This window comes from Cygnus atratus, chromosome 26 (assembly GCF_013377495.2).
Source record: "Cygnus atratus isolate AKBS03 ecotype Queensland, Australia chromosome 26, CAtr_DNAZoo_HiC_assembly, whole genome shotgun sequence".
NCBI classification, from domain to species: domain Eukaryota; kingdom Metazoa; phylum Chordata; class Aves; order Anseriformes; family Anatidae; genus Cygnus; species Cygnus atratus.
Window position 1 is genome coordinate 1,723,931 of NC_066387.1, and position 24,275 is coordinate 1,748,205.

General features: G+C 65.3%; 2 protein-coding genes across 3 annotated transcripts; one reads left to right on the forward strand and one right to left on the reverse strand.

Moving 5' to 3' along the window:
- Window positions 1-5,079: 5,079 nt before the first annotated feature.
- On the reverse strand, window positions 5,080-11,730 carry TMEM59L (transmembrane protein 59 like). Its single transcript, XM_035569809.2, has 8 exons — window positions 11,504-11,730; window positions 9,520-9,625; window positions 9,087-9,181; window positions 7,895-8,041; window positions 7,705-7,804; window positions 7,290-7,398; window positions 7,047-7,164; window positions 5,080-6,810 (listed from the first exon to the last, which is right to left on the reverse strand). The coding sequence occupies exons 1-8, from the start codon at window positions 11,669-11,671 to the stop codon at window positions 6,652-6,654; spliced, it is 1,002 nt and encodes a 333-aa protein (XP_035425702.1). The 5' UTR covers window positions 11,672-11,730; the 3' UTR covers window positions 5,080-6,651.
- A 4,944-nt stretch (window positions 11,731-16,674) lies between these two features.
- CRLF1 (cytokine receptor like factor 1) lies at window positions 16,675-24,167 on the forward strand. 2 transcript variants are annotated; one of them, XM_035569843.2, is made up of 8 exons: window positions 16,675-16,819; window positions 20,503-20,781; window positions 21,464-21,593; window positions 22,186-22,355; window positions 22,519-22,676; window positions 22,765-22,933; window positions 23,187-23,369; window positions 23,502-24,167. In XM_035569843.2, exons 1-8 carry the CDS (start codon window positions 16,753-16,755, stop codon window positions 23,516-23,518), a joined length of 1,173 nt encoding a protein of 390 aa, XP_035425736.1. In that variant the 5' UTR covers window positions 16,675-16,752; the 3' UTR covers window positions 23,519-24,167. The 2 variants fall into 2 exon arrangements, with proteins under 2 accessions (XP_035425736.1, XP_035425735.1); XM_035569842.2 differs by having other exon boundaries at window positions 23,187-23,365.
- The last annotated feature ends 108 nt before the right edge of the window (window positions 24,168-24,275 follow it).

Consider the following 24,275-nt stretch of genomic DNA (forward strand, 5'->3'; position numbering starts at 1 on the left):
TCCTGCCTCCTTACCAAGCCCTGGCGCTTATCCTGCTTCCTCACACACCAGCTCTGCTCCATTCGATACTTCCCACTTTCTCCTGGGGCCACTTTCCGTAGCTTTAGCTCTGCAGCACACCCCCTTCTTTACAAGGTTTACGCTCTACGCTTTCACTCTTTATTTTTTAGGTTCGTATATATATTTTAAAGTGCTTACATTTCAGTCCAGTGCATGCTCAGCAATAAAGCAGCCCCGCTGCCATCCAGCCCAGCCGCGCTGCGGAGCTCTGCGTCCCTCGCAGCCGGGCGGGTTGGCGGATGGGAGCTGCGAACGTTACACCTCTGCTTCCCCGGCAGGAAAACCCAGGCTGTGCCGCATGCTGTAAATGCCTTTCACATGTTCCCCAGATCCCAGTTAAATTGAACCCCAGAAGGTCTCCCAAAGCATGAAAAATGCATTTATAAGACTCTGGAAGGAAGATGTATTCCATAACTGCTCTGGTGACCAGGCGTGCTGACTTGTGTCATGTGGAGAAGGAACCAAAAGGGGGTATTTCTTGTTATTTCATGCTGCTGATGGGATTTTATCTCTCACAGCAGATCCAGGAACTTTCTAGTTACCATTATTGTTTGATTTTATGGGCCATTTGATATTTATTTTTATTTCTATTCATTATTTGTTGAGTGCACTTAGCCCCTTCCCCAAGGAGCCTGCCTTATATCTAAGGTGATTTTTATGACCAGTGTTAGCACAGCATCTGAGTAACTCACACAACTTTAATATATTTATCCTGCACACACAGTATATCAAGGCAGCCCTGGTTTTCCTACTGTGGAGAGCGGTGATCTCCCTGTAAAATCACAAGTCTGACTTACAGGGCTAAAAAAATATATATAAAAAAAGAAAGAAAGAATCAGCCCCAAACTATTTACATTCCTTGTCTTTCTGACCTTCATTTTAAGTCATGAGGATGTATTTGAGTCATATGTTCACTGTTTTCCCCCCTACAAAACATGAAGTCTAGCAATGTACCTTTTTAATGCAAGCCGAGCTCTCGCTTATCCCACGACTCCCACAGCTGGGGCTTTAAAATCTGCATCCAGCACTGTGAGACTAATGACAAAATCATGAGCTGGCAGCTCTGCCTTTTCCTCCGACCTCTCCGTTTCATCCCGCAAGTGCTCAGAAGCAGGAATTCCTCGCAGCGCTATCGGTCCACGCACTTTGCCTTGGGTGGAGGCGGCGGACAGCTGGCCGCCACGAGCTTTTTTTTCCTGATTCTTACTAGATTTTCCCCAGCACGATGAAGCCTCGCGGGTCCTTTCCATGCTGTTGTTGCGGAGGAGCCAGCGGGTGACCTCCCTCTCACTCCCTGTCTCCGCACAGCACCGGCACCCAACGCTGCTCCATCTCCTGCCTACACAGAGGGTGCTGGCGGACATTTTCAGTGCCCGTGCTCCTGGCTGGTTTTATTCCCTCCCCATTCCCGGTAGGCTGCTCTCTGCTAATCCCCGTGTAATACCAGCAAGCGTGTGAGCTCGGGGAGGCACGCGGGCTGGGGTGCGCCTGCATGTGCCAGCGGAGCCCGGGGCTGTTCCTTCCCCCTCCTTATATTTTGCCCCCCTTAGGACACCCTGCCTGCATCTCCCCACCATAATGCTCAGACACGGAGATGTTTTAGCTCCCTGAGATGTTACCGGTCTCTCCTGGGAGGCTGCTGAGGGTGGGATGCCCTCTCCTTCCCCACTAGCAACACTCCTGAGTTCTCATCTCCTGATCCCAACCCTGCAGGTCCCCCAGCTCCCACCACGGAGCTGAACTGGCACAGCACGGGGCTCTGGTGTAACACACTGGCCAAGCAGCATCCTCCTGGGATGGAAACCACCTGGCTTTTTGGGCTCCCACCCTGTGCAACAGCATCACCATCTCATCCAGTGCAGATAACGCATGCGTGCAATACGGAGGTGCAGATATTGCTATGCCCTGCGCTGGAGAGCAAGCTGGAGGAGCAGAAAGCCAACAGAAGTACCATGTGCTTTCAGGAAGGCTGAATACCTCATTGCCTGGAGCTCAGGCTCCTTCCGCTCCCATGCATGCAGCACCCACAGCGTTTGGCACCGTTGGCCGTCCCCAACACCATTTGGCACCGGTGCCAGCACCCAGCCTCGCCGCGAGGCCGCGTCGCAGCGAAGCACCTCCGCGCGGCGCGCACACGTGTCGTCCCGTTGCAAGCAGTGGGATTTCTCCAACGCCTGCCGGCGAGCAGGTGCTCCGGGGAGCCCGATTCCCACCCGCCCGGCCAAACCGCAACCATACATCCGCGCTCTCCCTGACCAGCTTGGCTGCGCTCCTCACCTGGCAAAAGAACACACGGCAGTGAAAATAAACACGGAGGGAAGCGAAGCCCCTCGCGGCCCGACGCATGCGGTCTGCGTTCCAAGAAGTAATGAAGCCCAGGGAATGGAAAATGCGTGTCACTTGGCGGCGGGCTGGATGCACGCAGGCGCTCCGTGCCGGCTGCGGAGAGGGTGCTCCGGCCAGCGGCACCGCGCCGAACCCTGCCATTTGAAGACGGAGAATAATTTGGCTTCGTCAACCCCCCCTTCTTCCCCCCAAGTGGTCCCTTGAGCCAGGCTGGAATGTGCGTGGTAGGGACAGAACCAATCCCATTAGCACCAGGAGATTGTTTTTCGTTCGGTTTTCTTGTTGCTGAATCACCCGCTGCTCCGTTCCGTTTGGGTAGGTCACGGGAAGGAGGACGGGGAAAGGAAACCCACGGGCGTGTTTTCGCTGGGTGCTCTGGGTGCTGACGTGCTGGGGCAGCCTCGTGCTAAGAGGAGCCGGAGCAGCGAGGAAATGTCCCTTCCCCAGCTGAGATGGGAGCCCCAGCTCTTTTTCCATTGTCTTCAAAAGCCATGCTCTGAGAGGGCCCCAAACCACTGTGTCACATAATTATGGTTGCTTATCAGAGACCTCCAAGGAAAAACCTCGCGTGGCCTCTTTGTGCTCAGCACCATCTCCCCGGACCTGGCCCTTCTGGTGGGAAGGCGCGATGGGCAACAGCTGATGCAGACCCAGCCAAACCAGCACAGCCTCTGCTACAAACCAGAAGAATTGAAGACGAAAATGGGGGGGTACAAGGCAGGGACTTCTCGGGGCCCATCCCCACTCCGCTGTCCCAGTCCCGGGCTTTCTGCCCTGCGTGACACGGCAGCGAGCAACAGGGGAGGGAAATCCATGCCGGGCAATGCTTTGGGGTCCACGAGGAGGTCCTGGGGGGCTGCTCGTTGGCCTCCCCCAGTTTTTGGAGGCCGCTTCTTGTCGCAGCGTGGCTGACAGTCCCCACCTACCGGCCTGCGGCTCCTTTCTGACCCGTGGCTGGACGTGTGGGAGCAAGCGTGGGCACACGGGTGCTGGAGGCGAGGACGTGGCCCAGCACAGCTCCCCGTGCCCTCCGTGGGTCGGAGGGTGCAATCCTGCTCCTCTTCCCCATCGCTCTCCTCTTCGCTCACGGGGCCACACACCGCGATTTTTTGCTTTCCCCATGAAAAACCACAACAGGGAGCGAGAAGGAAAAAGGCGTCGGATGGAAAATACCCCGGCTGCCTGCTGGGGGGAGTGGAACCAGCTAATTTCATGCGTCTCCTCCTCGCCAGAGTGGGGTCCCTCCTCACCTGCTCCTGGGCACGGTTTCCTGCACCCCGAGCCAGCAGCGAGGAATCTGATCCAGTTTAAAGGAGAGGAGCTTGTCCGCGGCTCGGAGCCCGGCTCCTGTCCCAGGAGGGACCCGCTCGGAGCCGGGGCAGGGTTTGCCAGCTGTCTGCTCCGATCTCGGCCCCTGCCACCTCCCTCTGCACCAAACGGTGGTGGGGGGCACTCAGAGCCCTGCACAGGGGGGATCCCCCCGCAGGCAGCGCCGTGCTGGGGGTTTCCTCCCAAGGGCTTTTTCTTGGGGGGGTTGTTCCCGCTGCACCCAACCACTGCTGCATCGCTGCCGGGTGCCAGCATCCTTGCCCAGGCTGTAACGGCGCTCAGCGCTGATGCCCTGGGCTCCATAGGGAAAATGTGGGTGGAAAGCCCCCCCCCGAAAGCCATTTATGGGGCGCTTGGGGGATGGAGTGTAGCTTATGTCTTGGGGTCACTTGCTTGTGCCTACCCAAAGGCTGCTCGGTGCCGGACTCCATCCCTTGGCACCCCAGCAGGCTGGAAACGCCATCCCTTACCATCTGCTGAGCTATCTGAGCCCGGGGAGAGCTCAGCATCACCCACCAGCACCCAGCATCGCCGGGGGGACACCGCCCCCCCAATTTAGGGACATGGAGGGGCTGTGCAGCAGCAACTGCTGGCTTCCAACCAGGGCTGCCACTGCACACCACGCTCTGCATCCCCCAGGGACAGCCTTCTTCGGCTGCGACGTGCACCAAGCACCCCAGCACCCAGCTGCTGCTCCCCAGGGCAGGGCCAGCACCTCGCCGTCACCGGCGCCGCGTCCCGGGGAAAACAAGCAGCTGAGCAAAGCGCCAGCCCCGGCTCCTCGGGGGCCCCGCGCCACCGCTGGCTCCGAGGACGGGACCCTGCTGAGCTACTGCAGTGCTAAAAACGAGCCTCCGGGCCCTCGCGTGAGCTTTGTGTCATGCTTGGCATGGCGAGAGCTCGGCTGCAGCGTGGACGCGGGCGCCCCGCCAGGAAAAACACACGCCGCGGGGGAAAGGTGCGGGCGCGCACACCCGCACGTCCCGGCCCTCGAGCTGGGGCAGCTGCGGCGCGTTACGGTGACAAGCATTGTGCACGGCCTCCTCGGCACCTTCCCCTCTCTAAACAGTCATCCTTCTCTAAGTTGGGTGTCTTTGGGTGTTTTTAAGTGGGAAAAGCCCGTTTTCCACGTCCCGTCTTCACATTTATGCGTGGCACGGGGTCACCAACCCTCTACCCCAGGAACACCACACGACTTTTGCACTAAGTTGGATTCATTGGCCGTTTCCTCCTTGCTCAGCTTGCAAAGGCACGCATGGGGATGGGAAGGGCCCTGCACCCCGCCACCAGCCCCACGCAGGGGCTCAGACCCACTCCCCACAAAGCCAACGACTCCCCAGGTCTGGTACAAACCTTTTATTTCCCCTCCCGCACTGCTCAGCTGGACCCAGGCTCCGCAGGAGGCTTGGGGCCGGGTTTGCTCCTTGGAACCCAAACCGATGCGGGATGGGTGCTCCCCAGCCACGGTTTCACCCCCCAGGACCGGGCACGGGGGGGAGCCACGTAGCCGAGACAACGACACGGACTGCACCGAGCTTTACACTGAGCTGAGCTGCCACAAAGCGACACCGAGAAGTGTACCCCAAAAATGGACACGAGCCCCCCCCCACCCGCAGCGCCTCCCCCCAGCCCACACCCCCAAAACCCAGATATGTTGCACGTGTGATATGGAGCAGCACAAAACCGGCAGGGGCCGGGGCCAAGAGCCTCCCCTGCCCCGCAACGACACACACACCGCAGCCCCCCCAAAACGGGGAGAGCGTAAAAACCGAGGGGCGGAGGGGCACGGGTAATAAGTTAATCTGTACACGTGTGTTAGGTGGCTGCGGGGAGGCAGGGACTGCCACCACCGAGCTGTCCCCAGGGGTGTCCCCACGGGGTGCCAGGGGCCGAGGGACCACATGCCGGTGCAAATCAGACCACGAAACGATGCACGAGGTGACGGAGAAGGGTGGGAGATGGCGAGATGGCCCTGCCTGCTCTGAGCCCCGCGGAGCAGGGACCGGGACCCCCCCATGCCGAGGGGCTGCACCGGGGCGAGCCCTGAGGGTCTCCATTTGGCTGGGAGGTCCCAGGGCTGGCCCCGGTCCTCGCCCCCCCTGGGGACCCGGAGCTGGTGCCACTCGGGGGCTGAGCCGCTCCGGGATGCGGGCAGAGATGCTGAGCCCCGGACGGAGACATCCCAGCACCTCTGCCTGTGCTCGGATGCGCCCCAGGAGCACGGGGCAGGGAAATGCCACCGCGTCGCCTGCTCGCTGCCACCAGCGCCAGATAACCCCCGAGGCCTCACGGAGCAGGGAGGGGAAGGATCCATCCCGGGGCCCCTCGGCAGCTCCTGCGAGGGGCCGGCTGGGTCCTCGCGTGGGCACGGAGGCGGCCAAATCCGCCGCTCTCTCCGGCTGCCAACGCCAAATCCATTCGCCACGTTTCGGCTCCCCGAGGCAATCGGCTCCGGCCGGCGGAAGGGAGTTCCCAGGGCCGGAGCCGGCGCCTTGGAGGCTCAGCCCAAGGTGGGAGGCCGGGGATGTGCCGAGCCAAAGCCCCGAGCGCTGCAGACGTGCTCCATCCCCCACCGCAGCCGGCTCCCTCCTGCCCAGCGCTGGACCCATGCCCGGAGGTCTGGGGGCCCCGGGGGGCTCTGCTCCGGAGCAGACGGGCTCCCCCCAGCCTCCCCGCGCTGGCAGCCCTCTCTTGGCTCCGGAAACCAGGAGCCCAACACGCAGCAACGTTAACGGAGGAGGAAAAGCTCCAGGCTGGCCCTGGGGGTGACGGCGGGATCCAGCCAGGATCCCCCCACCACGGAGGCAGAGCCCACCAGGAGCTGGTGACACGGGGGAGAAGAGCGGGACCGGGGACACCAGCATGGGGACGGTGACAGCGAGGTGGCAGGGAGGTGATGGGGAAGGGGCAGGAGAGCTACAGGACGGTCTTGTCCAGGTCGACCTTGAGGGGCAGCGGCCCTGCGTCCTCGCCGTGCGCAGGGCACAGGGTGACGGCGATGACAGGCGGCAGGGGGAAGGCGCCAGGGCCGTCCAGGTCCTCCAGGTACTCCTTGTCCCCGTTGATGCTCAGAGGCTGCAAGAGAGGCAGAGGGGACCGTGCAACCCCGGAGCAGGGGACAGGACCCCGCTGTCCCCGGTCTGAGGACACATCAAGCAGCCTGGACGTGACAGTGACCCCATCGTGGGGACTGGGGACCACAGACCCCATGGCCACGTCTCAGCCCTCGGATATAACGCGGGGACACGGGGTGGTGGGGACCCCGATGGGACCCCCCCTGTTGACTGCGCTGAGCACCGCTCGCCCCATACCTGGGTCTTGACGTGCTGCTCGGGGGCCGTCACCAAGCTGGCGCAGCTCAGCCACAGCATCACCATGACGGAGAGGAAGAGGCAGGCGGCCAGGATCCAGCGAGGAAGGCCCGAGCGCCTGTAACACCCCACCGCCCCCCGCCAAAGAAACAGGGCCGGTTTATGGCAGGGCTCTGGGTATGGGAGGGGGGCGGCCGGCCCGGTGCAGCCCCCCCGTGCCCCGCACAGCCCCGCGGCACGTACTTGGCCATGCAGCCCAGGAAGTCGTGCTCTGGCTGCGGCGCGTCCGCGGGCTTGGCTTTGCCCCGCGGCTCCTTCCCGGGGGGGTGCTTCTCCTCCTTCTGCCGAGGGCCTGGCAGGGAGAAGGGTGATGCTGAGCCCGGGCACCCGCTGCACGTTTGGGTGCAGGGGTGCTGGATGCGTCCCTCTCCCCCCAAGGACCCTCTGCTGGGGGGCGCAGAAGCCCCCGGAGGCTCCTTGCAGAGGGTGCCAAGCACGGTCTCACCCCCACCTCGCCCCCCAGCATGGGTGCAGGGTGTGGGAAGCGGATCAGAGCCGAGAAGCGGGTGATTTGTTTCGCTCTGGAGAAATCGGATGGGAGCCAGGAGGGCTCGGAAGCTCCCAACCACCTCCCCAGCAGCCCGGTGCCCCCCTGCACCTGCGTGGGGCTGCGGGGCGCGGGGGCTGGCCACCGGTCCCGGCCGCTCCGGCTGGGTCATCTGCACCTCGGGCAGCGGGAACTCCATCTGGGGCTGGGACTGGAGCGAGGAAAGAGGGAGAACGTGGTCGGTAAGGGGGTCCCCAGCCTGCTCAGCACCCAGCGGAGAGCAGCCACGGTTCCCCCCCACCTGGAACACCACCACTTTGCCATCGTCCGCCTGCAGGTAGAAGGTCCAGGTGGAGGAGATGAAGCTCTGGGCAGAGCTGACGATGTCGTTGCAGAAGGTGGAGACCAAATCCAGCATGGAGAACGGCGGCACCTTCACCTCCGGGCTCTGCAAAGCAGCGGGGACAGCGCGTCGCCGGCGTCCCCTTGCCACCCACCCCAGCAGACAACGTCCCACGAGGAGAACGTGGCCGGGTTGAGCTTGGTGCTCATCTCCAAGCCTCATTTTCCACCACCACGCAGCTACGAAGCGAGCAAAGGGCTCCTTGCAGGGCAGCCACCTGCGCACGGATCCAGCCGGGGCCAGCGCCTGCGGTGTCACCCAGCCCGCGGTCCCCACGGCTGTCACCCGGCCCCGCGCTCGCAGCAGCGCGTTAAACAATAGGAGCGCAGCGGCCGAGATGCCGAGGGCGTTTCTCTCCTGGCAGCGGCCCCGTGCCCTGGATTCTTGGCTGTCTCGGCAGTTTGTTATTTTTAAAGCATCCCTGCTGGAATCCGCTTGGCTGCTCCCTGCCACTGGCTTCGAACATTTTCCGACAGCCCCTTGCACGGTCAAACCAGCAAACAGGAAATAAATAGGTCAGATTCTGTATCTAATTATTATGCTAAATCTGCTTTGCCTGCTTGTCTGGGAACCCAAAGGAAAAAGGCTTTGGGCAGGCGAAGGGGGTGACGGCACGTTCAAGGCCGGGGGCCGGCTGGGGGCCAGCGCAGGCGTTTGTCCCCGATGCTTGTCCCCAACCCTGGGGCTGAGGCTCTTAGAAAAGGGCCAAAATGTGGCTGGGGAAGGAGCCCCCTGCCTTACCCCTGCCTTCCACAGCACAAAATCATCTCAGTCTGCACACGTACGGAGCCAAGAGCTTCTACCTTGGGCCGAAGTCTAATTTAATTAATTGGGCAAAAGCTGGATTAATTAAACGTAGGAGGGAAAGCGTTGCTAATTGCTGGGACGGATAAAGGATCAAAACTGGGGGAATCCACGACCATACGTGGCCAAAACCTCCCAGCTGGGGAACTCAGCGGAATCGCCCTGTCCCAAACCAACGCCTGCTCGAGCCCAATTAACCACAGCACTAATTAAGCAGCACCATGGGCCCACCGGGGGCAGGCTGGGTGGGAAGGGGCGAGCTGGGGGCTCCCCATCTCCCCCTCACCTTGTCCATCCTGCTCTCCACCTCCGGCAGCTGCTTGCGGCACCCGGTCCTGCAGCCGAACCGCTCCTGCGCGTTGCTGTAGGCTTCGGCGCACGCTGCGAGATGGAGAGGGGGGCGCTCAGTACGGAGACAGGGTGCTGGACCTGCACTCCTCACCGCCCCCAAATTCTGCCAACAGCACCCCAAGCCCTGGCACCGTCACGAAGTTGTCCCTTCCCCCAGAAATCCCTGGGGAAACCGGCACCGTTCCCATCTTGCACCCACAGGGTGCACGCTCGCACCCACGGCGGTGCGCAGGATGCGGCCCCGGGGCGCAGCGGAGGCAGGGAGCCAGGGAGGGCGGAAGGCGCCGGGGCGGTGACAGCGGTAAGTGGAGGAGCCCCTTCTGGACAGTGTTTGGGGAGCGGGGGCCGCTCGGCCGCCGGCTGCTCACCTGCTTCACACTCGGCTCTGGTTGTGTTCAGCGCCGCGCTCGCATCCACGAAGTGACAGATGGAGAACAGCCGGCAGCCCCGGTAACAGGCGTTGAGAACAGCATCCTGGAGGGAGGAGGAGGACGGCGCGGAGCTGGCACCGAGCTCAGCCCGGGGGCTGCGCCCGACCCCCGGCACGGCCCCCCCCGGCACCGCAGGGCCCCGCAGGGGATGGGGGCCACGGGGGCCATGCGCTGGGGCCAGCACCGCCGTGGGTGCGCGCACAACGCGGGGCGCTGGTGGCACCGGGGGAGGGAGAGCTGCCGTCGCAGCCGGGCGTGCGTCCCAAGGGAGGTCTGCAGGCGGCCTCGTCCCCAGCGAGGACATGGCAGGTCCCCGATCTCTGTCGGGCATCCCCTGTCCCTACATATGGGCCTGCTGGCAGGACGAGGCGGGGGTGCTGGAGGGAGTTGGGGTACATGGGGGGGGTGCGTGGGGGCTGTGCGTGCATGGGGTGTGCATGCATGGGGTGTGCGTGCATGGGGTGTGCAAGCACGGGGTTGCACGTGCATGGGGTTGCACGTGCATGGGGTGTGCGTGCATGGGGTGTGCGTGCATGGGGTGTGCAAGCATGGGGTTGCACGTGCATGGGGTGTGCGTGCATGGGGCGTGCATGCACGGGGTTGCACGTGCATGGGGTGTGCGTGCATGGGGCGTGCATGCACGGGGTTGCACGTGCATGGGGTGCATGCATGCATAGGGGTCCGTGCATCCATGGGGGCCTGGGAGCACACTGTGGGGCTGGGAGCACACCGCTGTGCATGCACCGTGGGGGGGTCCCCGTGTGCATCTCCCCACAGGCTGGGGGTTAATGGGGGGGTGTCTGTGCACCCGCAGGCAGCGCCAGGAGCTGCCCCCCTTTGCCTCCAGCACCCAACAAGCCCAGCTGGGGGAACGTCTCCGTGCCCACCCCCAGGCAGCAGGGGCTGTGCAGGCTCCTGCCGAGGCACTGGCCTGGATACGGCCCTGCCGCACGTGGTCCCCAACCCCACTCCCCTGCAGCGGGGCCAGGACCCATCCCGGCCCTTTTTTTCTCCCTGTCGCAGGCGTTACAAAGCCTTGCAGCCGCATCGGGCCCAGCGCTTGGATTGCATCCTCCGCGCGGCCCCATCACCGGCTGGTCCCCAGCACGGCGTGGATAGCGGGGCTCTGATCCGGGGTTTTCTGTGATGCTCCGGGTCCAGTGAGCACCACTCGCCTTCATCTAGATCCCTGGTTCAGTGCTGGCCCCCCCAGCACCACCTGCTCGCCCCCAGTCCCCGTCCCCGCTGGCCCCATCCCCACTGGTCCCCGGCCACCGCACCCAGGGGTGGCTCTGCCCCGGGGCCTCACCGGTGCTGGATGGGGGGGGGGGGGGCTGGAGGGGGGCTCACCGGGGGCACCCCAAACCCCCAGCGGGGCTCGGTGGAGCGCGGCCCCCCCCCAGGCATGAGCAGCCCCCGGGTCCCTGCGGGATGGCGATGCCCGGTGCTCCCGGTACCGCCCCCCTCGGTGCTCCCGGTGCCCCCTCCGGTGCTCCGGGTGCTCCCCGCGGTGCTCCTGATGCCCTCGGTGCTCCCCCCCGGCGCTCCCGGTGCTTCCCCCGGCGCTCCCAGTGCCATCCTCCGGTTCTCCCTGTGCTCCCCCCGGTTCTCCCGGTGCACCCCCGGTGCTCCCAATGCTCCCCCCGGTTCTCCCGGTGCCATCTCCCGGTTCTCCCGGTGCTCCCCCCGGTTTTCCCGGTGCCAGCCCCCCGGTTCTCCCGCTGCTCCCCTCGCTGCTCACGGTTCCACCCCCCGGTTCTCCCGGTGCCACCACCCGGTTCTCCCGGCGCCACCCCCCGGTTCTCCCGGCTCTCCCCCCGCTTCTCCCGTTACCCCTCCCCGCCGCTCCGGGTGCTCCCCCCCCCCCCGGTGCTCCCCCCCTCCCCGCTGCTCCCGCTGCCCGCCGCTCGGCCCCACTCACGGCGGCGGCCCGGTGCGGCAGGCTGCGGCCGCACTGCCGGCGGCAAGCTCCGGTGTCCCCGAGCTGGGGCGAGAACGGGTCGGTGGCAGCGGCGGCGGCGGCGGCGGCGGCGGCCAGGGCCAAACCGAGGGCGAGGAGCCGGGGGGCCCGGGGGCCCGGGGCCGCCATGGCGGGAGCGGAGCGGCGCGGAGCGGAGCGCAGCCACCGGCACCGCCGCCGCCGCCGCCGCCGCCGCTGCCGGCCCCGCCGTGACGCGCCGTGCGCCGGGAGGGGGCGGCGGGGAGAGCCGCGGGCGGGGGGGGGGAGGGGGGGGGGGGAGCCGCCGCAGCCTGCCGCAGCTCCGCCGGCACCGGAGCGTCCCGTCCCCCCCCCCCCCCCCCGAAAATAAAAAACCGTGTCCTGGAGGGAAGGGAAGGGGGGGGGGGAAGGGGGGCACCGGGGGGTGCGGGGAGGACGGGGGGATGGAGGGGGGCGGGGGGATGGAGGGGATGGAGGGGATGGAGGGGGACGGGGGGATGCTCGGGCACCGCGGGATGCAGGGGGACAGGGGGATGGAGGGGATGGAGGGGGATGGAGGGGATGCAGGGGATGCAGGGGGACGGGGGGATGGAGGGGATGGAGGGGGATGGAGGGGATGCAGGGGATGCAGGGGATGCAGGGGATGCAGGGGGACAGGGGGATGGAGGGGATGCAGGGGATGCAGGGGATGCAGGGGGACAGGGGGATGCTCGGGCACCGGAGGTGAAGGGGGACAGGGGAATAGGAGGGTGCAGGGGGGTGCAGGAGGATGCTCAGGCACCGGGGGGTGTAGGGGGACGGGGGGATGCAAGGGGGCAGGGGGATGCAGGGGGATGGGGGCCGGGGGATGCTCAGGCACCGGGGGATGCAGCAGAACAGGGGGATGGAGGGGATGCAGGGGGACAGGGGGATGCTCAGGCACCGGAACAGGATGCAACAGGACAGGGGGATGCAGGGGGTTGGGGGATGCAGGAGGGTAGAGGGATGCAGGGGGACAGGGGGGAGCAGGGGGACAGGGAGATGCAAGGGGGCAGGAGGATGCAGGGAGTCAGGGGGTTGCAGGGGGACAGGGGGATGTATGGGCACTGGGGACGCAGGGGGACCAGAAAGCACAGGGGGGCCTGGAGGGGGCCAAGGGACACAGAGGTGTAGGAGGACTGAGGGATGCGGGGACACCAGGGGATGCACAAGGACCGGGAGGTGCAGGGGGACCGGGGAGCATGGGGGGACACCGGGGGATGCAGGGGGACCTGGGAACGTGGGGATGCAGATGCAGAGGGATGCAGGGGACCAGGGGATGCAGCAGGACTGGGGGATGCAGAGGAACTGGGGTCACTGGGGGGGCACCCAGGGACTGGGGACCACTGGTGCTGGTGGCACAGAGGGACAGGGGTGCAGAGGGGCCGGGCTGTGCCACCCCCAGGCCAGCAGCCCCCAAATTTCGGCTCCCAGCCAAGCCCCCAGCGAGGCCAGGTGCCGGCGGGGCCCCTTCCCAACGAGGGCGCGCCGTCGGGCTCCCCCCGACACCCCGGATTTACAGCTTTTATTTCCCAGGGTTTAGCAGACATCAAAGGCACGGGGCCGGCCTCGCGCCCGCTGCCGCTGCGCCGCCCGTTAGCCTTATTTATGGCAGCACCCCGAAGCGGGAGGAGGAGGAGGAGGAGGGGGGCTGGGGGCTCTGCTAACCTCCAGCCCTAATGGGGAACACATGGCAGGACCCCGGCCTGGAGAAAGGGGGGGCTCTGGGGGCCAGATCCCCTCGAGCATCGCTGCCCCTGGCTCCTCTCCTCGCCCCGCTGCGCTCCGCCAGCTTATTCATCTTGTTAATCAAAGCGGGGGGGGGGGGGGGAAACGTGCTCTGGAGGGGCTCGGGGGGGCTGTGGGGTTGGCTCCGCTCCCTCTGACCCCCTCCTAGACCCCCCCCCCCGCCCCAGCCCCACGGCCTCACGTCTGGCCCCGGTGACGAATGGCGAAGAAAATGGGGCAGATTGGGGGCTGCCACCGTAAATCACGGCGCCGTGCTGCAGGTGGGGCAGAGCCGCTGCCCTGACCTGGGGGGTTGGGGGGGGGGGAAGGGACAAAACCCGACGGCAGAGCGTCGCTGGCAGCACCGGGAGCACCGGGAGCACTGGGAGCACTGGGAGAGAGCGCTGGCAGAGCAGCCCGTGGGAAAGGCTCGCGCCGCACCTGCCTGCAAGACGCCTGGCCCCAGCCCGCGCTCCTGGCCCTCGATTCGCTCACGTTTAATAATAATAATAAAAAAAAACCCTTCCCAGGCCACAATATCCCAGTTGGCAAATATTTACCGCCGGGTAATTCCTGGCCCTCCCTCCTCCCACCCCTCTCCAGAACCTCTCGATGCCTTCAGCACCGCTGCCCTACATTTCGCTTTTGGGGCAGCCCGGGCTCCTGCCAGCACCGTGTGCCACCCCGGTGCCACCGTGGCCACCCCCGGCCCCGCACCCCGACACCGGCCCCGGCACTCGAGCACCCACTCGATATAAGTGGCGTTTTTTCCCCCTTTTTCCAGCGAACAGCGAGGCGGCGGCGGGGCTTTTTGTGCTTCCCAAAGCAAACAGAGCCGGCAAGGTGCGGCCGCCCGCCGCCAGGATGCCGTCGAGCGAGGGGCTGCGCTGGGGGGGGGGGGGGGTGGCACGGAAGGGGTTAAGCGGGTTATAAATTACCCATGAATGTGGAAATGTTGCAGAGAGGAATAGAAAGAAAACTCTGACTGCTGGATTCTTTGCATTTCCAGCCTCTTTATTTTTCCCACAGGTCACTTTAAAAGGATGCAGGCAGTCAGACAGCTCTGCTGCGCCTTTCCTCGGGTTTTTTCTCTGCTTTTTTTTTTTTTTTCGTTGTTTGTTTTTTACACCCTGGCCCTCGAGCCAGATACTATCTCTGTCCAAGGACTTTATGGAGCGAGCTCTGGCTGGGAAATCAAGTAATTGGATTAATTCAGGGTAGATGTGCCGGGCCCGGCCCCGGTGCCACGCGACGCGGCGCTGGCAGGAAGGTGACAGCGGGAAGGTGACAGCGCCCCGGCCCAAGGGCACCCGCTGGGGTGGGAAGGGAGCAGGATCCGTCCCCAGGGTGCTCAGCCCCGCTTTGGGGACACCGCCGGGGCCACGCTGGGGTCCTGGCTCCGTCCCTCCGCATCCCGCTGGGCAGAGCGAGGAGCTCTGGGCCCCATGGCCGCATCCTGCCCCGCGCCCCGAGGATGCCAAAATAAGGCAGCGAGGCCCTGGGAAGGGAGCTCCAGTGCTGGGGGTGGGGGTAAAAAGAGCAGGGGGAGCCTGAACCTCTCCAACCCCCCTGGGACCACCATGGGCTGGGGGGGGGGAGCGGGCGGCTGGGCCGGATCCTGCCTCCCCGGCCGATGGCAGCGCGTGCGGCGGCTCGTGGGCTGGACGCGGCGGCCGCGGACTCAGCGCTTTAAAGGTCACTGTCAAAGGGCAGCGCTCACCACATCTGTTTTCCGACGGCCGCACTGACTCAGAAGGCGGCCGAGCGCCTCTGTCATCTCCGGCTGCTCCCCGCCGACGGCCGGATCCTGCCCCCGGCCCAGCACCGGGTGCCACCGCCCCGACGCTGCCCGGCTTTGGGGACCGTGCCCCCCTGCCCTGTCCCCATCCCACGCCCTGCCCTATTACACCATCGGGTCCGAGCTCTGCTGTGGGTTGGGGAGGGTGAATGACACCAGAAGGGACACGGGGACACGAGTCCCAAGGGTGCCACCAGCGGGGACCCCTCCTGACACCGCTGTCCCCCCCCCCCCCGACACCCACGGGGACCCCAAGAGGCCACGCTCGGGTCAAGACCCCCACGGCGGCCGGGGCTGCCGCTGCCAGACTGCGAAGTTTCCCATGCTGGGTGTCTCCCTGCGGCTGACATTTTTGGGAAATTTCAACAAAAACAGTTCAGAAGCTTCCAAAAAAACAGGACGATGGGAAAAGGCATTGTTTGGTCTCTCTTCTTTTTTTTTCTTTTAGTCCGTGCAGTCTCTTCCGAGGGTGCCCAACACCTCTGCACCCATTCCCATACGGCATTGCCCCTATCCCCACGCAGTGTCACCTCTGCCCCTACGTGGTGTCACCCCCTGTCCCTCTGCGGTGTCACCCCATGGGCTCCAGGCTCCCGTCCCTGTCCCAGCCTCAGGGCTCGGGGCCATGGAGTCCCTCCTGCGTCCTCTCCTCCGGGGGGTGAGGATACGACCCAGGCACCCCCCCGACATGGGGGTGCTCTCTGGGCACGCAGCCTGGCTGTGGGGAGGTGGGGACAGTGGCCTTGCTGCCACCAGGACCTGCTGGCCAAGGGCTCTGGGGGCACGCAGGACGCACAGCGCTCTCGGTGCCATCAAGTCCTGGATGGGGGGGGGGGGACAGGGGCAGGCACCCACGAGCAGAGGGTGTCACCCGTGGTGTCACCCGTGGCACTGCCACCCGCAGCCACCATTAACTCCTTGCTGCCTCCTGGGGTCAAACAGAGCCCAGCCCCGACGGCCACTTGACGCCCCTTGGGGCATTTTCCCCATTTTTTATTACTCTGGGGAAAACCCACAGTTATTACCTTAGATAGGGGAAAAAAAAAAAAAGGTATTTTGGGGAAAAACATACCGATTTCCACCCCAGAAACTCAGAACCCGTCCCCAGTGCCCCATCTCCGCTTGGGGGAGGGGGTGAGGAGGGGGTGAGGAGGGGGCTCCCCCTGCCCCCCCCCCCCCTCCCCCGCCCCAAACCTCCCCCCCTCGAGGGGCGGCCCCGCGGGGGCGGCGGGGGCCGGGTGCGCAGCGCCGAGCACGGCCGGGAGCGGCCCCGGGGGCCCGGGAGTGGCCGGGAAGGCAGCGCATGAGTCACCCGGGGGAAGGGGCCGGCTCTCCCTCACCTCCCCGGGGAAGGGAACGGGGCACCGGGCTCAGCATCCCCGCTCCCGGATCCCACGGGGCGCCCGGGACGCACCGGGGGGGGGGGGGAGGAGCGATGCTCGGGGGGAACCGCGGGCAAACGGCCGGTACCGGAGCACGGCCCCGGACCCCCCGGGGTTTTTTTTTTTTTTTTTTTTTTTTTTCTGCCCCCCCCGGGGGCGGTCCCGGGCCGGGCTGGGCGGGGCGAGGGCGGCATTTAGGGTTTTGGCAGAGCGGGGGCTGCTCAGACTTGCTCGGGACTTCCCCGGACGTGCCGGTGCGCTCCCGCAGCCCCGGGCACCGACGGGCACCGGGACCGGGACCGGCCATGCCGCCGCTGCTGCCGCTGCTGCTGCCGCTCTGCCTGCGCCTCCTCCGCGCCGAGCCGCTCGCCTGTGAGTCCCGGGGGGGGGGGGGTCCCCTAAAGATGGGGGGGGGGGCACCGGGGCTTGGGGAACGGGGTGGGGGGGTGGGGGAGCCGGGGCCCGTCGGGGATGGGGAGCGGGGACCCCCCCGGTGGGGGCTGGTGGTGGTGGGCGCCTGCTTCTTCCTCGCCCCCCCCCCCCCGGGTTTCTCATTCATCGCGGTGCGGGGGGTGCCGGTGCCCCCCCGGGATGTGGAGCCCTGGGGGCATCAGGGGGCTGTGGGACCCCTTGTATGGGGGGCAATGGGGGTCCCCTTTCCTGCCCCCCCCCCCCCCCCGCTGGTAAGGTGGTTAATGAGCCCCCCCCCCGGCAAACAGCAGGGAGCCCCTTCCCCGGAGGGCGCTCGCTTCCCCCTCCCTCTCCCCCACGGAGAACAATAGAAAAACCCTTTTGTGTTCCCCCATCCCAAGAGCAGCAGGGGCCCCCCCTTCCTGCCCTGGGGGCTGTAAATGCCCCCGCTCCCCGTGGAGAAGAGCCCCCCGCTGCCCCGGGAGGGGTCTCTGCCTCCTTCCCCCCCGCCCCGGGCCACGTAGCCCCCCCCCCCCCCCTCCTGGAGAACAATGCGGCTCTGCTTCCCCACCCAGGACAATGGAAACCCCCGTCCTCCATCCCGAGAACAATAGCGAACCCCTTCCTCACACGGCCAGCAACGAGCCCCCCCCATCCCCGGAGCGATGACCCCCCCCAAAACCACCGAGAGCCTCCCGCAGAGAACAATAGGGACCCCTTTTTCCCCCCTCCCACGGAGAACAATGAGCCCCCTCCCGTCCCGGAGAACAATGAATCCCCCCTTAACCCCCATCCAGAACAATAGGGAGCACCCACCCCTGCGGAGAACAACGAATCCCCTAAAATAAGGGGGAAGGGGGGGGACCCTGGGAGAGGGGAGGGCGGGGGCAGGCGTGGAGGTGCCACCTGTGGGCTGAGCTCTGGGTGCTCTCAGCCCGGTGGCATCGGGGTGCCCATGGGTGCAGGGGGGCTCCCCATGGGGCCGTAGACACGAAGGGAGCCTCGTCCCGCAGCCGCCCGCTCGCTTCTCCTCCGGCCCGGCCGAAACCAGCCCAGGAAGTTTGGCTTCCTCCCGGTGATGGGAATCTCTCGAGGCGACGTTCGCCCGGCGGGTCCCGGCCAGGAGAAGCGGCTGCTCGGTGACTCCCACCCCACCGGCGATGCCGCGGCCACCGCCGGCCCCGTCCCTCCCGGCGGCTCGCGTCCCCCGACCCGTGCAAGTCATTAACGGGGAAGTATCAAAGAGCAAAAATTGGGGTAGGGATCACAGAAGCAGCTGTGGCAAGGAAGCGAAACGAGGCTGCAGTGGGGAGGAAGGGACTTGAAGGGGGAAAGAAAATCCCCTCAGAGAGGCTCCCCGTGGAGGTGCGCTGCAGGCAGAGCGGTGCCCGCCGTGGGGCCGTTCCTGGGGGCATTTTGGCAGCTCCAGCGGTGCCGGGAGCTCTTTGGGTTGGTGTAATTCCCGAATTTTGGTTGCACCCATGGAGGGGGTGCCCCCGATGGCATTCCACTTCCCGAACCTCACTTTTTCCCTGGCTGGGCGTGGAGCATCCGACCTGCGCGAGCGCTCGCCCCGCGGCACCCTCGGAGGAGCCGGGTGCAAGCGGAGCCAAATCTCCTTTTAGAGAGCGAATGTTTCCCCTCGGTTCAGCTCGGTTGCGCTTGCTGGAATGCCTGGGCTTTTTTTTTAATCCCTCCTCAAGCTGAGGGATGGGCACGAGAAATGCCAGCATGCAGGAGGAGAAGGGGAAAGGGGAGCGCAGAGGAGGGATGAAGCTTGCCGTAGCCACGTCCGCCCGCAGACCCCGCTGCTCCAGCCTCGGAGCAGCTTTAAATCTATTTTTCTGCAGAATTCGGGGCTGCCCAAATTTCCTTTTGTTCTTCAGGGCAATTACAATTTTTCTTGAAATCTCCACGGGTCTTAATAAATCTTTTTTAACTGTGGGATCTTGAGCACTTATCGGAGGGTTTTCCTTTCCTTTCCCAGCCCCTTAAAACGCCGATATAAAAATAAAATGAAATCCGGCCCTTCGGAAGAAAAGCGTAAACGTTCCCGACACCTTGGAAATGTGGTTTTACTTTATAGCATTACTTAGCACCTGATCAGCATTTTTTTTTTTTAAATAGGAAAGCAATAAAACCCCGTGCAGGTATTCCCGCTGCCGCGGCTCGCACATTCCTCCCGCCGCCTGCGTCTCCCTGGCCCTTTCCTCTGCGATCTGAAAACTTCACACTTTTCCCTTTTAAAACACATGGTCGTCGCCGGAGAGAGGAGAAAAAAAAAAAAGCTTTAAAAAAAAAAAAAATTGGCCCCTCCAGACGCCGCTGCTCAGCGGTTCTGCGGGGAGGCCGGGTGGCGCGCGGCGCTCGGACGCGTTTCTGGTGCTGTTTGGGCGAAGATTTGCAAGAATCGGGGCTGGAAGCGGCAGAGCCGCGGTGCTCCAGCAGCGCCGTCTCGAGCGCTCGCCTGCGGGCTCGTCTAATGGAGGAGCCGATGCCGGGTGGGAAGGGCTGCTGGCAGAGCCGTGGCGCTTTTCGGGGGGCCCCGTTCGAGGATGGAGCCAGATGCCACGGGGACGGGCTGGCGCGGGGCAGGGTGGGCGCATGGGTAGGGCACGAAGCGGGTGCGAGGCACCCAGCGCCTGCGTGGCCCTGCTGCTTTCGCCCCCGTCCAGCCCCTCCGCGGCACCGGGAGCTGCTAATTAGGAGCTTCCCCCGGGGGAACCGAGGGTCACGGAGCATTAAATCGCAGCAGAGCGAGCGGCCGCGGCCAACCTGCTGGCGGCTGCTGAAAGCCGAGAGGGGCCGGGAGGTCGGAGGGGCGAGGAGGTCGAGGCGCTTTCCGGGAGGTAATTGGCGATATTAATTAGCCTGGCACGCGCGGGCTCCGGCAGCCCCGCGTGTGCCGCTGCCGGGCAGGTGGGGAACATCACCCCTGCTCACCCTCCGCTGCTTTGTTTCCCCCCTCCCGTGCGCTCGCCTTCACACGTAACCTCCTGCTCCGTGCAAATAAGCCCGTCCGCTTTGAAGCCTTGCGCTGCGTGGCTTCGCTTCTCTCCAGGAACAAAGCGGAGCTGGGGGGCTTCCCCCCCCCCCCCCCCAAAAAAAAACAAAACAAAAAAAAAAAACAGCAGGATGAGGGTCGTTGTCCTTCCCCCCTCCAAGCCCAGACCACCCTCATGGGGAGCCCGGGGCCCCCGCGCGCAGGGACCCCGCGGCGAGGTGCGAGTGATGGCTTTTGGCAGCGCCGGCGGCACATGGTTCGGATTAGGCGGGTGGTCAGCGCCGGGGCGCGCGCACTGGCCCTCGGCCCCGCGGAGGGGAGCCGGCAGCCGTCAGGCTCCGAAACGAGCCTTAAAAAAAAAAAAACGCTGGAGAAAACCCCCGAACTTTCCGTTGTTGCTGTCGAAATCGCAAAAAAATTAAAAAGCCACGAGCCAGCCCTGGACAAACACATCGCTGCCCAAAAAACCCCGCATGGAGCGATGAACGCAGCACCCCAAAAGGAGCTGGTGCTCCCTGAGCTCGCAGGGCGCGCACCCGAACCGAGCACCTCCCGTGCTGCTGAGGGCTGTGCTATATTTTTTTTTTTTCCCTCCCCCCACTTCGTTTTTTTTTTTTTTTTATTTATTTTTTGGCTGCAGACCCTGCAGTGATTTCCCCCCAAGACCCCACCTTGCTGATCGGCTCCTCGCTGACCGCCACCTGCACGGTCAGCGCCGACTTCCACCTGCGCGCCGAGGACCTGTACTGGACCCTGAACGGCCGGCGCCTGCCCGCCGCCTCCTACGCCGCCCTCGGCCCCACCACGCTCAGCGTGGCCCTCGCCCGCCTCAACGGCTCCAAGCAGCAGTCGGGGGACAACCTGGTGTGCCACAGCCGGGACGGCGGCATCCTGGCCGGATCCTGCCTTTACGTCGGACGTACGTTGGCGTGGCTGCGGGGCTCGCAGCGCCCAGGGGCGCTTTGCTGCGGGGCAGGGCACGGAGCACCTCGCCTCCCGCGGAAACGTTTCAGCGGGATGAATTCGATTAAAAACGTTTCTTGCTACGGCACGCCAGAGCCGGTGTTCGCTGCCGCCCGTGTGCCCCTCTCTGCGTTTTCACCTCTCTGCGCTCTCGGGGCTTTGCCGCACGCTCCCGGACCCGCTGCGGCTCGGCGGAGCTCGCAGCAGAAAGGCTGCTCTGGCAACCCTCGGTGAAATTACAGTTGTCCGAATCAATAATCATAAGATTTTATCTCGGGCTATTTTAAGGATGATTTTACGTCCTAAGAATACAGAGGCTTAACTGGGAACAGAGCTGCTATTTTTTTATTTTTTTTTTTCCCTTTGGTTGCTGTTCCCGAAAGAAAACAGCTCCGGAGCCTGGTGCAGGCAGCTGCAGCCCCTCGAGCAGACGCGGGGCTGGAACGGCTCGCTGCTTCGCGCGCCGGCGGCTTTGGGGGCTGGCACCGTCCATCCCGGTGGCACCGTCCTCGTGGGCACGCGATGCGGGGGCTGGCTTGGTGCTGCTGGGACCCCGAGCGCTGGTGGTTCTGCTGCTCACGGAGCTGTTTCATCCCCCTCTGTCCTTTTTTTTTTTTTTTTTTTTTGTCCTCTTCCAGTGCCCCCAGAAAAACCAGTCAACATCTCCTGCTGGTCCAAGAACATGAAGGACCTCACCTGCAAGTGGGCCCCGGGGACGGAAGGGGAAACCTTCCTGCACACTAACTACACGCTCAAGTACAAGCTCAGGTACTCGTGCCTCCGGATCAACTCCTCTTATTCCAAATGTGACTGTGGGATTTTGGGGCTTACGTGGAGGGGAGCTCCATGGCTCCCACCTGATGGTGCTGGGTGGGATGGGGTTGGGGGGGGGGGGGGTCCCTGTCTCCAACCCCCCCCCCCCCCCCCAAGGCAAAGTCCTTGGGGCAGGAGCGAGCGGTGCTGGCGGGGCGCCACGCTCCGTATGTGCTGGGGAGGAGGCGAAGGCGAAGCTTGCGGCCGCAGCATCGCTCGAGGAATCCCCTCCCTGGGATTATTTGGGGCTTGGGGGGGGGGGGGGGGGGGGAATGTGGGGCAGGGACCCCCCCACACTTCACCTGGTGCCGGGACGGGGAGGGGGACCCGCGAGCGTCGGGGCCGGTAACCCAACACCTCGCCGGCGCGATGCTGCCGGTATTAAATGGCAGATAAATGAGGCGCAGCCCCGGCTCCCAGCTGCCATTTCCTCCGGCCAGGCAGGTGTGCGGGGTGGGGGGGGGGGGGTGGGGAACCGCACCGGGGGGGCCCCCGCCGGCATCACCGCCCCGGTGCCCGGTACCGGGGACTGACGGCCCGCCCGCAGGTGGTACGGCCGCGACAACACGTGCCAGGAGTACCACACGGCCGGGCCCTACTCCTGCCACATCCCCAAGGACCTGGCCCTCTTCACGCCCTACGAGATCTGGGTGGAGGCGTCCAACAGGCTGGGGGTGGCCGTCTCCGACGTCGTCATGCTGGACATCCTCGACGTGGGTGAGCGCCGGCACCGGGGAGGAGGAGGAGGAGGACGTGCAGGAGACGGGCGATGGGCGAGCGGAATCGCTCCTAATTGAGTTAGGATGTTTCCCCCAAATCGGCATCCGCGGCTCCTTAACCCCTCGGGCGCCGCGCCAGCCCCGTGCCGTTGTCCCCGCAGTGACCACGGACCCGCCGTCCGACGTGCACGTCAGCCGCGTGGGCGACCTGGAGGACCAGCTGAGCGTGCGCTGGAGCTCGCCGCCCGCGCTCAAGGATTTCCTCTTCCAAGCCAAGTACCAGATCCAGTACCGCGTGGAGGACAGCTCGGAGTGGAAGGTGGGGACGGGGACCGGGCGGCGTCCCCCTTATCCGGGGCTCGGGGGCACGCGGGGCCGAGCCAAACCGCTCGCCTGCCGTCCCCCAGGTCGTGGACGACGTGGGCAACCAGACCTCGTGCCGCCTGGCCGGCCTCCGCCCCGGCACCGTCTACTTCGTCCAGGTGCGCTGCAACCCCTTCGGCATCTACGGCTCCAAGAAGGCCGGCATCTGGAGCGACTGGAGCAACCCCACGGCCGCCTCCACCCCGCGCAGCGGTGAGCGCCCCCAGCCCCCTCCCCAGCTCCCCCCGTGCGCCCTTGGCCGTGCGGAGAGGCCGCTCCCCGCCGCGTGCCTGGCGCCTGGATTTCTTGCAAAGGAGCCAATTCGGAGCTCTTATTTCCCAGCAGGGAGCCGGAAAGCCGCTCGTTTCCCTACCCCAGGTCCCCCTCCTATTCATGGGGGTGTCCCCTCTCCTTTCCCCCCACACCCCCGCTGGCCCTGATCCACGTCCCCTCCCTGTCCCCGCAGAGCGGGCGGCGGGGGGCTGCGACCCCAAGGGCGGCGAGCAGAACACGACACTGCGGCGGGAGCTGAAGCAGTTCTTCGGGTGGGTGAAGAAGCACGCCTACGGCTGCTCCAACCTCAGCATCAAGCTCTACGACCAGTGGCGCGTGTGGCTGCAGAAATCGCACAAAACACGCAACCAGGTAGGTAAGGAGCCTTTCGCACTTCTTTCTCCCTCCTCTGTCGTTGGGGGGGGGGGGGGGGAATTGGGAGGGGTCCCGCAACCCCGCAGCCTCTCCCCGGGGGTGGCCTCGAAGCAGGGCTCTGCTCTCTCCGCAGGTTCTACCCGGCGATAAGTTGTAGCCCCCGCGGGGCCGAGCGCCGGCAGCACGGCACGGGGCGCCCGGCGCCTGCCCGGGGCCACCCTCGCCCGCCCCGTCCCCGCCGCCGCGCTGCGCCGGGGGGGGGCAAGAAGGCACCTGGGGCAAGGAGCAAGCCCGCACCCCGCTGCAAAGGGGGGCCGGAGGGGGCGATCCGGGGGGTGCGGGCTGGGGCTGGCCCCGGCACCCCCTTGAGGGCAGCGGTGCCGCCGTCAGCCCCCTGGGAGCGGAGCCCCCCGCGTCCTCCTGCAGCCCACGGTGCCGAGGGGACCCCCCCCAGCACGGGAGGGCTCGGGGCCTTTGTTCCGTAACCGCAGGCTGGAGCAGCAGGGGGATGAAGGGGGGATCCCCCCCTCCCGGGAGGTGCAGCCCCCCCCCCAGGCTGCAGTTTGGATATTATTCCCTGGGGAGGGGAAGGGCTGCGGGTGCCCACGGGGCCGCCTGCGAGCGCATGGGGGGGTGGGGGTGGGGGTCTGTCCCCGGCGAGCCCCGCGGGCTGGTTTGAGGCTGCTGGGGTTTGCTCAGTGCCTGCTCTAATTTTGATTCAAACCAGCCTTATTTTGGTTACATTTCAGTCAATTAGGAACAGATTTAAGCTTAATGCCAATAAACCTCTCAAACCCCACGGGGGCCTGCGTCAGTGGGGCAGCGGCAGCGCGGGGGGACGGGGATGCAGCGGGCAGCCAAGGGGCCGCGGTGCCAGCGCCCGCATCCCCGTCACCGTGTCCCAGGG